This window comes from Eschrichtius robustus, chromosome 12, assembly GCF_028021215.1.
Source record: "Eschrichtius robustus isolate mEscRob2 chromosome 12, mEscRob2.pri, whole genome shotgun sequence".
NCBI classification, from domain to species: domain Eukaryota; kingdom Metazoa; phylum Chordata; class Mammalia; order Artiodactyla; family Eschrichtiidae; genus Eschrichtius; species Eschrichtius robustus.
Window position 1 is genome coordinate 53,607,192 of NC_090835.1, and position 13,659 is coordinate 53,620,850.

Below are 13,659 nucleotides of genomic sequence, written 5' to 3' on the forward strand. Positions count from 1 at the left end.
GGTCATTACGCAGAAACTCGTTTATAAATAGGTGACTTGAATCTACACTTAAATCCACTGAATCAACTTAAATCCACTATGGTCCACTTAAAATGGGACCCACTTCAAGTCGGGTTTCTTCAACAGCATGGTATGGCTATTTCTTGAGCTCTAAATGTTGGATTTGGAAAATACTTGGCATCATTCAGGTCTTTATTTCAGAAAGCATCCTGGGATGGCACGGGCCTAAGTCACACTCCACAGAGCAGCTGAAAAATGGGACACTTGGCTCTTTGCCATCGGCCAGCGCCAGCATAACCTGGGCCGTTTTACCCAACTCCGTGGAGGATGAACAAACCTGCCCGCCAGAGCCAGAGGTAAGCTCGCCAGCCTCTCTTCGCACCTTTCATGGCTTGTGTTAGCGCTTGTTCAGAAGTAGAGTAATTATGTTTGTAACTTGCTCATCGCTGGGTTTTAAGAGGAGACAAGTTATAAAATGGAAGCATCGCCCAGGGAGACAAAATCAGCTCCGTGCACGCCTGGCGCTCCTGTTCTTGTGCCTGGCAGCTGCTGTGGGTGAACTGTGAACCAACTGATGGGGAATCTCCTATTTTCATTGAAATGGGAGTCGTTTTCATGTCATGTGGGAGAAACTCCAACACACCCACTAATGTGACGCCTCTTGACATGATGGGAGCGCTTACAATATATTCTGTCGCTCCCCTGAATATTGGCTTCTTTGTGTGGTTGTGCTAATAACATGAGCTCCTTCCTCCCATGCTCGATCCCTGCATGCTACACAACCGGGCCAGCCCAGGGGCAGTGGCCGGGACTCTTCTAGGCATTGCACTAGCCCAGGTCCAGGGAGGAGCAGCCCTGCAGACCTTCGGGGCTAGCCAGGCCCCCACAGGCTCCCTGGACCCAGTCATCTGCCCGCGCAATCTCCGTGACTAACTGCGCCTCTAAGTGGCAGCTGGAGGGAAGCCAAACACAGCCTGCATTTTGTCAATTTCCCCAGGTGTCATGAGTGAATTTCTGTTTTTTCTCTTTCTTTGGATGCATGTGTCCTGTTGACATGATCTCGTGAACCGGGCTGGGACCTACTTTAACCATGTGTTAGAGGTGGTTCTTCATTTGAATTGAAATCACTTTAGCCTGAAAATTGTGGAGGAAAATCTATTTTGTAAGATTGCAAGCCCCAAGGCAGCTTCTTCAATCAAATGGTCTTGGTTATCCATTGAAATTTTTCTCCAAGCTTCACATGATTCTATTCTCCGAGGGCCACTTGAGGGCTCAGGTCTTCCAGAGGCAGGATCGGCCTGCCTGCAAGTATTTCATCAGTATCTGTAAGGTGACTTTGCAGGGTATGAAACGATAGGGGATGTGAGATTTTGAAAGGTATTTGCCTCTGCCTGTACACCGAGTTTCAGGGTGAAACACTTGCAGCTGACGTGTGGGTGCCTCGCAAGGTAAGTTGGCAACTAAGAAGATGTCGGAGCTTGCTGTCAGGTAGCTCTTTTGAGAGCCTCGGGTTGGGGTCACGTTTGAGGAGGTCGTGCCTTAGCTGCTAAGGGGTTGAGAATTCCAGTCACCTCCATTGTGTTGGAAAAGAACCTTTGGGAGTTCACACCATAATACACATACCTAAATGTTGCTCTAGAAAGAAATGAAAAGAGAAGTTCTTAGATCTTTAGAAATAACTGTTTAGATCCTCATCCCCAGCAACATCACAGGGAAACCCTAACAGAGGCTGTCACCTAATAAGCTTTTTTTAAAAAGAATGATTATTTATTTACTTAAGTGTAGTCGATTTATAATGTTGTGTTAATTTGTACTGCACAGCAAAGTGATTTAGTTACATGTATATATAATTATTAAATATTCTTTCCAATTATGGTTTATCACAGGATATTGAATATAGTTCCCTGTGCTCTACAGTAGGACCTTGTCGTTTATCCATTCTATAGATAATAGTTTGCATCTGCTAACCCCAACCTCCCACTCCATCCCTCCCCTAATCCCCCTCCCCCTTGGCAAGTACAAGTCTGTTCTCTATGTCTGTGAGTCTGTTTCTGTTTCATAGATAGGTTCATTTGTGTCATATTTTAGATTCCACATATAAGTGATATCATATGGTGTTTGTCTTTCTCTTTCTGATTTGCTTCACTTAGTATGATAGTCTCTAGTTGCATCCATGTTGCTGCAAATGGCATTATTTCGTTCCTTTTTATGGCTGAGTAGTATTCCATTGTATATATGTACCACATCTTCTTTATCCATTCATCTGTTGATGGACATTTAGGTTGCTTCCATGTCTTGGCTATTGTGAATAGTGGGGCTATGAACATAGAGGTGCATGTATTTTTCTGAATTAGAGTTGTGTCTGGATATATGCCCAGGATTGGGATTGCTGGTTCCTATGGTAGCTCTAATTTTAGTTTTCTGAGGACCCTCCTTACTATTCCCAATAGTGGCTGCCCCGATTTACATTCCCACCAACAGTGTAGGAGGGTTCCCTTTTCTCCGTGCTCCCTCCAGCATTTATTGTTTGTAGTTTTTGATGATGGCCATTCTGACTGGTGTGAGGTGATACCTCATTGTAGTTTTGATTTGCGTTTCTCTAATAATTAGTGATGTTAAGCATCTTTTCACATGCCTATTGGCCGTCTGTATGTCTTTGGGGAAATGTCTACTTAGTAACCTGATAAGCTTATTATTAGGGCTGCTGATCTTCCCTATTCTGAGTCCTTCCTAGTGTATGTCTGCCTTTCCTGTGGGTGCTTTTTCTAACCCTGAAGTTTGAGAGGTCTGTTCTTTTAACATAAAATTATTGCCCACTTTGCTTTGCCAGTCAATAGCATTGGCAGAAGATAATATATCATTGTCCATACGAAATAACTAGCTCCCACGTTCAACTTTTAAAAAATATTTGGAAGGAGAAGAACTAGGGAGAGCTTTTAAGTTAGGAACAATCATTAATTTCTGATTGTCGTTTTTGCTCTTATTCCTTTTGTCAGAGTGATAGGAGATATTCTCTGGTCCTCCCTTGCAGCAGTGAGAGGCTTATGGGGTGTGATGCAGGTGTGAATGTTTTCTGAGAAGGAAGGATTAGAGCTCTTTTGCAAAGACGTCCTTCATTTTTTCCAGTGACAACTCTGGTAGATGATTCTCACAACCCAAACAGCTAGTGTTGGTTGGACACTATTTTTATTTTAGGCCATTGTGCTTTGTCACTTTTTTTTTTTTTTTGTCGTAACAATTGAAGAAGCTAGCCATAGCCACCCAATAGTTTTCTTGTCAGAAAAAGGAAAATGTTTCCATTGCCTCCCTTTTGTACAATTTGGAGAAATAACCCAAGAAGGAATGAAGTGAAATTCCTTATGAGAAGGTTTCTTATCCCTTTTGATGTGGAGAATGTAGTTACTATGTGAGTGATCACTGGGAGACTAGGAATTGTAGTTATTGTGGTACTTTAGCCAAATATTTTCTTCTGGCTTATTGTTTTGATCATATTAGGTCTTTAGGAGCATAAATTAGGGTATAAAAGGTACCATACTCCAATGTATATGTATTTTTTAATGCCATCAAGCAATTAACTCAATCCAATTCCCATCAGACGTAGACTGGGTATCCTACAATCCAACTCAATTCTGATACTGTACACCTGGAAGGAGCGTCAGATGTCACAGGTGAAGGGCTCAGTCCTGCAAGACTGAGCGCCCCATCAACTTCAGACGCCAGTCACAGATCCAGGTTGTCACCTGTGCTTCTGACCAGCCGGCTGTGGATTGGAGGTTCCCATGTCCTCTTCCTCAGGCTTGATTAATTCGCTAGGGTGGCTCACAGAACTCAGAGAAACATCTACCAGTTTGTTACAAAAGGATGTAATTAGGAACAGAAGGAAGAGATGCATACAGCAAGCTCTGTGGGAAGGAGCTCGGAGCTTCCGTGCCCTCCTGCCCTCTCCGAGTGCACCACTCTCCCCACCAACCGTGAAGCTCTCTGAACCCTGTTCTTTAGGGTTTTTAAGGAGGCTTCATTACATAGGCATGATTGATTAAATTTTTGGCCACTGGTGATTTACCCTCCAGGCCCTCTCCCCTCCCCGGAGGTCAGGGGTAGGACTGAAAGCTCCAACCCTCTCATCAAGGGGTTGGCTCCACCTGCAACCATTTCCCATCCTTAGGGGCTTTGCAAAGGTCACTCGTTAACATAATAAAAGACACTTTAAAGCTTTCATCTCTTTGGAAATTCCAAGGGTTTTAGGAACTCTGTGCTGGAAATAGGGACAAAAAAGCAAATATATATTTCTTACCGTAAATCACAATGTTACACTCCCCTCCGCTGGTTCTGGCTTACCATAAAACAACTTACAGATATCTGGAAAATGAATGCATTTTCAAGCGTAGTCTGTTTCATTCTCAACAGAATAGAACTCAGAAGAGCAGCGTGTATTTAATATGTGAGTTACGAGAGAATCGTGGTTGGCTCTGTTATCAAACGCAGTGATCTCAAAATTTTATTCGGCTGGGGCTGGGACCCACTAAATGTGAAAATGAAACGTTCTTCCATAATGAAGTGAGTTAGGATCTTGGTTTCCCCATTAGGAGAACAGTATTTCAACTCTCTCAACACGGTTTGAAATTTGAGTTTAGACAGAAAAGGGTTTTGGTGGTGCTTTCTTTGTCGAAGAGTGCCTTGTTTTAGGACAGGAGGAACGATGACTGGGGAGATGAAGTACTGGGCCTGGCGCTCTTGACCTCCATCCACCCTCCGGATTGGAAACCCACCAACGCAAGTCCATGTCGCAGGCTTTCTCACAGGGAGGTTTCTAAATTCATGACGGTTTCCTCAGTGCATTTATTTGTGTGAGGGCTGGAAGGTGAGACGGGGACCAGGTTCCTTCTGCTGGTGCTGCTGGCAGACAGGGTCCAGGGGATGTGAGTATTTAGAGGCAGGTGCAGTGGCCAGACTCGTTGTTCTGGGGCCTCAGTCCCCCAGCGTTGGCAGGAGAGGCTGTTGTGGCCGCAGTGGCGGCAGCATCCTGACACTTGGATCAAGGATACCTGCAGTGGTGTGTCCTTGCATGAAAAAGTCTAAGGGGGCCTTCTGTTCTGCCAGACCGGTGATGCTCTAAGCACCTAATTCCCATATCAAATCCCTTCCTGATTGAAATACCTGGAGTGGTTTCCGTTCTGGCCCTGGATCCTGACTGGTTGGGCTGTTGGCACAGGGAAGCAGGGGGTGGCATGGGGACAATCCTCAATGGCAGCTCACATGTCACCATGTTTACCCACCTTTCTGGAGGCTGTTTCTGAGAGACAGAAACCCTGATTTGTCGTAAAAGTCAGGTTTATCGAGGTAAATTCATAAATAATGAAATTCACCTCTTTAAAATGCAATTTTATCACTTCTGAACTTTGATCTGTTACAACAGTTCCATCGCTTTCCAAGATTCCCTTGTGTTCCTTTGTGTTTAACTCCTCCCCTAGCCCCTGGCAAGTGCTCATCTGTTTTCTGTCCACGTAGTTTTGTCTTTTCCAGAATGCCATATAAATGGAATCATGCGGTGTGTACTCGTGAGCCCCTGGCTTTCTTTGTTTAGCATAATGTATGTTGTGTTAATCATTGGAGGCAGTTATTAGGTGCCCGGACACCGACCCCTGGCCTGGAGGGAGAAGATGGAGAGTCAGTCCTGTTAATCCCTCTCCACTGGGGACCTTCAGCAGGGGGTCTTGAAGCCGTGTCTCAGGAGTACACCGTCAGCTCCTATCAACCCCTGGGTTGACTGTTTCATTAGAAAACTTTGCCTGGTGAATTGTCTGCATCGCAGTGGCAGTAATGCCATCAAGAGACCACATGACCTACACTCCCCAAATCTAGCAGGTTCAGAAGGACTTCTCATAATGTCCCTAAGTACTAAGGACTCGATAAGCATATAAATTAGCCAGTGGGCTTTGGTTAGAAAACTGCAGAATTTAATTTTCAAGCAAGTGTGTCAAAATCCCCACTTCCCCAAGGGAGGGCATTGTTTTACAAATAAGGGAAAGAGACAGATATAAAGATTTAGCTGAATTTTGCCTCAAGAAGAACTTTCATGCTCCTGGTTGAATTGTCATCTTTAGCACTGAACTGTTGAACCACTTAACCACATATAAAGCTGTTAGTTTTGAAATCCTCTGACATTCAAGTTGAAGCCTGACCAGGGTAATCTCAACCCATTTTGTTCCTTTTTATTCTGCATCTCCACAATATACCAATGTATAGGTAGATGTTGACTGAGCATTAAGTGTCAGGCATGGGATGGTGATAGAGTTTTTCAAGATAAGGTAATATGCTGTTTTGATCCTTTGGATAATTCTTTTAACACACATTTTCAACCTTACTGATTTGTTCAAAATATTTGACACGTATTTGTTGTCAGCTGTTTGACCATGGAGTGGGTCAGCTAACACATCCTTATAATGTTTGAAAATCAATTTAGTGAATTCTGTGATAGCTCCACAAAGTTAATGGTTGCTACGTAGGAAATGTTGTCAATCACATTTGGACTTTGTAACAAGTAAGGTCGTGGGTGATATGATTAGCCCCTTTCTACCCCACTCTCCATCCTGTCATTAGAGAGTTTGATTGCCTCTTCTTCCCAGATCCTGTAGGACAGATGTTTTTTCTCTTTGAGCCACGGCCTTTGAGTCACTACATCTTAGAATAGTCTTTAGGGGTCCAGTGGCCACTCCCCAAACTGGAATGACTCACTGACTTGCCAAGAGTCACAGAACTGGTCAGTGGTAAAGGCAGGATGGACGCCTAGACTTCCTTTCTCCCCAACCAGTGCCCTTCTGTATATACCACACCATGTCCTGTGTCCAGGAGGATTCTTTCAGCTGCAAATAACAGAGAACCCAACAATTAGAAGCTCAAGCAATAACTACATTTAATTTTCTCACACAGTAAGACTTCTGCCAGTGAGTGGCCGTGGGTTTGTTGCAGCCACTCCTGATGGCCTCGAAGATACAGGCTCCTGGAAAATGGTATGCAGTTCCTGAAAAAAATTAAAACTAGGACTACCATATGATCCAGCAGTTCCACTTATGTGCATTTATCCAAAAGAATTGAAATAAGGTTCTTGAGATATTTGCACCCCAGTGTTCATTGCAGCTTTGTTCCTAATAGCCAAGAGGTGGAAACAACCTAAATGGATGAATGAATGAAGAAAATATGGTATATGGATGATATGATGGATTGTTATTCAGCCTTAAAAAAAGAATGAACCTTTAGAAACATTATAATAAGTGAAATAAGCAGTCATAGAAGGACAAATACTGCATGATTCCACTTATAGAAGTATCTAAAGTTGTCAAACTGATAGAAACAGGAAGTAGAATGGTGGTGGCCAGGGCAGTGGGGAGGGGGAGGGGGAGTTGCTATCCAGTGAGTGGAGAGTTTCAGTTGTGCAAGATGAAGGGTTCTGGGGGTCTGCTGTGCAACCGTGTACGTGTAGCTAACACTACTGTACTGTGCACTTCCACATTTGTTAAGAGGGTAGATCTCATGTGCTTTTTATCACACAAAAAATTGATTGCTTCTCTCTTAAAAAAAAAAAAATGAAAAACTGGTTTCTTCCATTCTTCTTGCTGTTGGCTTTTCATCCCCATGCTTGTCATGGTGGCAGCATGCCAGCTACAGTCCCAAGCATCACCTGCTCACAACATTCTTTTAGAACGTGGGACGAGATGAGAGCTCTTCCCAAGATGCTCTGTGTGGGAAGGGAAGTCCCCGGCACACGTTTCTTGTTATCTCATAACCAGAACTAGATCCCCCCCAAGACCCGGCAACTGGGTTTCCATGACTGCCTTAGAGTTACCAGAGTCACCCTCCATGGCTGTGGAGGAGGGTGCTAAATCACAGGGATCTCGAGTCCTAGGGGGACCCACATTGGGTTCCCATTAGCCTTGGGGAGCAACAGAGAGTGTGGCTGGACCCCCATACCTGCCCCAAGCAGGTTTTCTTCCTGCAGTGCTCATCTTCAGTTTCCGTAAGACTTTTCTAGTGGGGAGGGATAAATTGGGAGATTGGGATTGACACATACACACTACTATATCTAAAATAGGTAACTATTAAGGACCTACTGTATAGCACAGGGAACTCTACCCAATATTCTGTAAAGACCTATGTGGGAAAAGAATCTAAAAAAGAGTAGGTACGTGTACATGTATAACTGATTCACTTTGCTGTACAGCAGAAAGTAGCACAACATTGTAAATCAGCTATACTCCAATAAAAATTTTAAAAAATTACAAATTCCCAGATCCCAACCCAGGAAAAAAGAAGACTTTTCTAGCCCGACTGTTTCATCTCATAGGCCAAATTTTTTGAGGGTAGACCTCTCTCTGATCCCTCATCGAAGACTCCAAAATATTTAGGAAAGCACTGTGGGCATAGTAGACATTCTGTAAATATGTGATGAATGAATGAATGTGAATGATGAAGTCCATCGGTACTGTTCATAGCCTGAGGGCATCCTTCTCCCTGTCCTCATCTCTGTCCCTCACTCTTTCCTAGGGGTAAGTCTAACCTGTTGAGTGGCAGGTGAGTTATGTATGCTGCTGTGACAAGTGATTCATTGATGGTCAGTGTCCTGGACCTCCCTAGTCAGAAGGCTTTCTTACTAATTAGTCCATTTCTGGTCATTGGCCTCGACCTATCCAACAGGTACTAGATGATGGTGGTGATGTGTGGAACTCTTATTATAACCTTTTCAGAAGATCCACAGAGGGCATTCCATTTAGGTTCTGACATTATGGAATGGGGAGTGGCTTTTAATCATCTGGGTTTTTTCTTCTCTTCTGGCTGTTGGTTTGGAGAGAAAACAGTCCATCCACTGTGCAAATGTAGAAGAGACACCTCCTGGCTACCAGACCCTCGAGACTTAGATTGTTGCTTGTGCTTGAAAATAGACTGCTCTCTCATAAGTTTGCTCTGTGTTCCCAGTATAGTAAGATAGTAACTATTCATCTTCTCAGTTATTTGTTCATTCATCAGACATTCATTGAGCTACTATGTGATGGACATGGAATGGAGAACTCCTTAGTTTAGCAGATTTTCATAGCTCAGTACTATGAGATCAATCATACACCCACCTCCCTGCAAATTCATATGTTGAAGCCCTAACCCCTAATAGGATTGTATCTGAGAGTTAGGGTCTTTAGGAGGCAATTAAGGTTAAATGAGGTTTTAAGGGTGGGGCCCTAATCCAATAAGACTGTAGCCTTGGAAGGAAGAGGGAGAGAGATCTCTCTCTCACTTTCCACCCTGTGAGGACACAGCAGAAGGCAGCTGTCTGCAAACCAGGAAGAGAGCTCTCACCAGAACCCAGCCATGCTAGCCCCCTGATCCAGGACTTCCAGCCTCTAGAACTGTGAGGAAATAAACTCCTGTTGTTTAAAGCACCCAGTCTATGGTATTTTGTTAGCCTGAACTAAGATACTCAGCTTATTAAGTCTGTGCATTTTTCACAATAGTTATTTTTTTATACCTTGAGATTAGAAGCAGGAGAAATGGTTTTTAGCCAAGTGATGTTTCCAGGTTAATTTGCCAGCACCATGGAGGTGCTGGTGGTCTGTGGCTGCAGGCCGTGGTAGTTAAGATGACCGTCTGTGAGATGCATGGCATTTGGAGACATATTTCTGCGGTGTTCTCATAGGCTGTGATTGCTGAGAACAATCACTCCTCCCATGGCTGAGAGCTCCTGTCTGTCAAAAAGAGCGTTTTTCTGCCCTCTTCTTTTCTTAACAAATCGACAGCAAACATAACCATCACACACAAACCTAAGCTCTGTGTGCATTTTTCAAGGGCTTCTTGAACTCGGTTTCTGGCCACATTAATGAGCTCTCAGAGGCACAACAGTGTCATTTCCTGTGCAGCTTTGGGGGATTCATTTCAATTTTTGCTACTTTTTCAACGACTTGTTCCTCCCTTCATTCCTTTTCCTTTTTTCTTGTATCCCTTTTTGTGGGTGATAATAAAGTTTTGTTTTCTTGGCTGGTGTTGCTTTTATAAGAGCAAGGTGGAGTATAGTCAAAGGTCCCCAATCACACCTGCTCAGGGGCCAGTAGGGTGTGTCTGGGGCTTCCAGTGGGTTCAACCCTAGAACAAGCCAGTCTTCGGGGAGCCTTGGGGGTGGTCACCGTGTTGTCTCCCTTTCCTCCCTTACCCCCAGGCCACTGTGGCTTTGTGACATAAACACCCACCAGAGTGTTGGGGACGCAGCCATCTTGGATTTGCCAGTTGTGAGCTGGAGCCATATGAAAAAAATCAGCACCAGGTGGTATAATCTCTTCTATCCTGACGCAGTCCCCAAAGGATTAAGCGCTTTGAAACTGGTGAATGAAGAGGGCTTAAAGCACTGCAGTGCTTAGTATGGGTTTTGCCTCCCCCCCCACCCCCTCTCCTCCTCCTCCTCTTCTCTTTGCCCTCCTATCAGTCCTGTGGCCATAGAGGGAGATCTGAAGCAGAGGTGAAGAGTTGAAGAGATTGTAGCCATGTGGGTAGGATAATTTTTAGTGTCCTGGTGTTTTGGGTATTTATTCTCTTCCTATCACTGTGGCCCCAAATTTCACAACTCTGTCTACTTTCCCCCTAGCCCGCCTTGCCCCATGAGATGCTACCAGTAGAAACGAGCTCTTCACCATCTGCCCGGCTTACATTTTTATTTGCCCACGACGAATAACTCTTCTCGAGGTGATTTATATGCTGTCTCAGTTGCCGTTCACTTTCCAGAGATGTGAAGTCGATGCTCGGAGATTTATGATCTTGGGGAAAGAATGTTATGGAAGAAAAGAGGAAAATCTTTTCTCACATATACTTCGGGCTCTGCCTGAATTAATCAATGAGTTCTTGGATCCCTTTTGCAATGTGGATTGAGTTTTGTAGGTGGATTATGGGGCTGTGTGGTGCAGGGGCTGCCTCTGTGCTATATTATAATTGTAAATTTAAAATTTTTTGGAAATGGTGATAGATGAGCAGCTCAGCAGAATGGAGATGGTATGTGTGTATGTGAATGAAATTGTCTAAGTTCTGATAAAGATTTTACCCGCTCTGGATATAGGACTCAAACAGCCGCCCCTCTGATACTTGAACTTACTTTACCAGCAGCTGTTTGGCTGTGCATCCTGTCCCCAGTCACCCCAGCACCAAAGCTCTCCTTGTCCCTGCAGATATTAGAGCAGCAGGGGCCAAGCAGGTAGGCTTTGTGAGGTGACAGGTGCAAGTCAAGTGTCATGTGACACCCTGTCACCACCATCTTCTTTATCCTCTGAGGACAACTCATAGCCATAGCTTCCCCAAAGCCCCGGGCCCCTTTTCCCTGCCATTCACCATCTGCAGCCAGCTAATGAGACATCGGACTGTCCTATGTCATTTGTGGCTCTCTTTATTAGCTACAGTAATCCCAGCAAATGACCTCATCACAAATAAGTATAAGAAGATGGGCAGAAATACAGCCATTTGGAGGAAAAGGAAACTGTAACTTTTTTGGAAATGAAATTAAACCTAGCTGAGAACAGTATATCAATCCTTAAAGCCATGGAAATGTCCTTCAGATTGCCCCAAATCTCTCTTCACATTTTCCTTGATCTCATCAGAATTGCTTTCCTTGAAAAAGAATAAGGAATGTGTAGAACTTGATTGTTTTATAGTTAAAGTAATACTGCAAGAGCATCAGATCTTCCTACAGCAAATGTATAGTATTTAATCCACATTCTGAGTTTGAAAGAGCTTTGTGGGTTACTCTGGAAATGGACCTACACCATGAATGACATTCTTCTTTGGAAAATGTGTTTCAGATTCCGAATATCTTCTTTTCAGTGGCTTGTGTACTAAAATGCAGGGCCAGTTTGTAGTTCTGTCTTTAAAAAAAACATGTAATTTGGGGAGAAAACAACTCCTTTGGGGAGTGTGAGGTTTTCTTATAGTGACTGAAACCAATTTCCTGCACTGAAGTGAGAAAAGAAATGCAAGCAAGAGAAAGGGACTATTTTTATGCTTACATGCCTTTTAATTTCATTGTGATGCATTTTTAGAGCTAAAAACCTTATTTAGAATGGGATCTTACATAGAAATTCCCAGAATGAGAAAACACCTGTCCGTTTTAGATGCTGCTCTGTGAGATCAGTGGTTCTTCACTAGGTGAGTAGAAAAGTGGGGACAGATGTCATAACAGTTCCTTCCTGAGCCTTAACAGAAGGCCTTTATAAGCATCAGAGTGCCCACCTCACAGAAGCAAGCTTTTTGTTTATATTTTTTTAGAACACAGATTCCTTAAAGAAGCAATCGGTAGAACATAAGATACAAAACAATAACAAAGACAATGAGAGATCCTCTTTTAGGTGGTTTGGCTCTTGAGATGAGTAAAAAGTGTTTCAAAGCTACAGGGGTATTTTGGAGAGGTGAGGTTAAATGATTGCATTTCTAGATCATGGGAATGAAGCTGATATTCTCTTTCTTCTCTTGGATATTCTGGTCTAGAGTAGATGTCAGTTTAAGCTGTCCCTCGATGTGGGGGTTAGCGTGATGTCTCTAGGGTTCCAGCTGTGGAGGCTCGGTTGGACCCCAGCTCTTGGACTTACTGTCTGTGAGAATGTGGGCATGCGAATTATCAGTGGTAATGATCGTAGTAATTTCCTGATGGAAATGTGATGAGAACTAGGTGAGACGGTGTATTGTCAGTGTTCATCTCGGTGCCTGGCACATAGTAGGTACTCAGTAGTCAGAGTCTTATTCAAATTGTCTTTGACCTGCCTGTCTTACCTCAGTTTGTAGATAGGAAGTTGGTTGAGGAAGCCCTATGAGCATTTGTTGTTAAGCTCTTCTGGGTTCCTCATGCGAGATTCATTTCTCTTATGTAGTCTTCCAAAAGAGTATTCTGGGTGTAAGTGATGACAAATGTATATATTTATATGGTGGGGCCTGATTCACAAAGGGCTTCCATTAATAACTTATTCAAACTTGGCTTCTCCAGGTATAACTGATTTAAGCATTATGAAGCAGTTTTGTTGCAAGGTACGTGTCTTGCCTGGCTTCTCTCTGAGGAAGTCCTAAAATCACCCAGCCAGCTGGCAGGGTGGGCCCAATTCAGTGGGCATCTCTAAGGCAGGCTGCCCAGGTGGGCTGATTTTCACAGCACACCCCAGCTTTGCCCACCAGAGGAAATCTGGACTGTAGAGACATAAAGGAAATATTAGGTAGGTTGTATTAGTTTCCTATTGCTGCTGTGATAAATGGCCACAAACTTAGCCTAAAAGACACAAATTTATCCTCTTACAGTTCTGTAGATTAGAAGTGTTACGCAGGTCTCAGTGGGCTAAAATCCAGGTGTCAGCAGAACGGCATTCCTTTCTGGAGGCTCTGGGGTGAATCCATTTCCTTGGCTTTTCCAGCTTCTGGAGGCCGCCTGCATTCCTCGGCTTGTGGCCCCTTCCTCCATCTTCAGGGCTAGGAACCTTGCATCTCTTTGACTCTGCTTCCGTAGTCCTGTCTCCCTGTGATTTCTCTCTTCTGCCTTCCTCTTCCACTTTTAAGGATCCTTGTGGTTACATTGGGCCCACCCAGATAATCTAGGACAGTCTCCCTACTTTAAGCTGACTAGCACCCTTAATTCCCCATTGCCATATAGCCTAACCC

The 13,659-nt window shown here is 43.9% G+C and overlaps 1 protein-coding gene across 3 annotated transcripts in view; it reads left to right on the forward strand.

Annotated features, from left to right (window-relative positions):
* Positions 1-13,659, forward strand: part of OSBPL10 (oxysterol binding protein like 10) — a 375,172-nt gene that overhangs the window by 308,857 nt on the left and 52,656 nt on the right. For all 3 annotated transcript variants that reach the window (XM_068558344.1, XM_068558342.1, XM_068558343.1), the window contains exon 6: positions 202-356. In XM_068558344.1, coding sequence (XP_068414445.1) covers positions 202-356 — 155 coding nt within the window. The remainder of the gene's footprint in view (positions 1-201; positions 357-13,659) is intronic.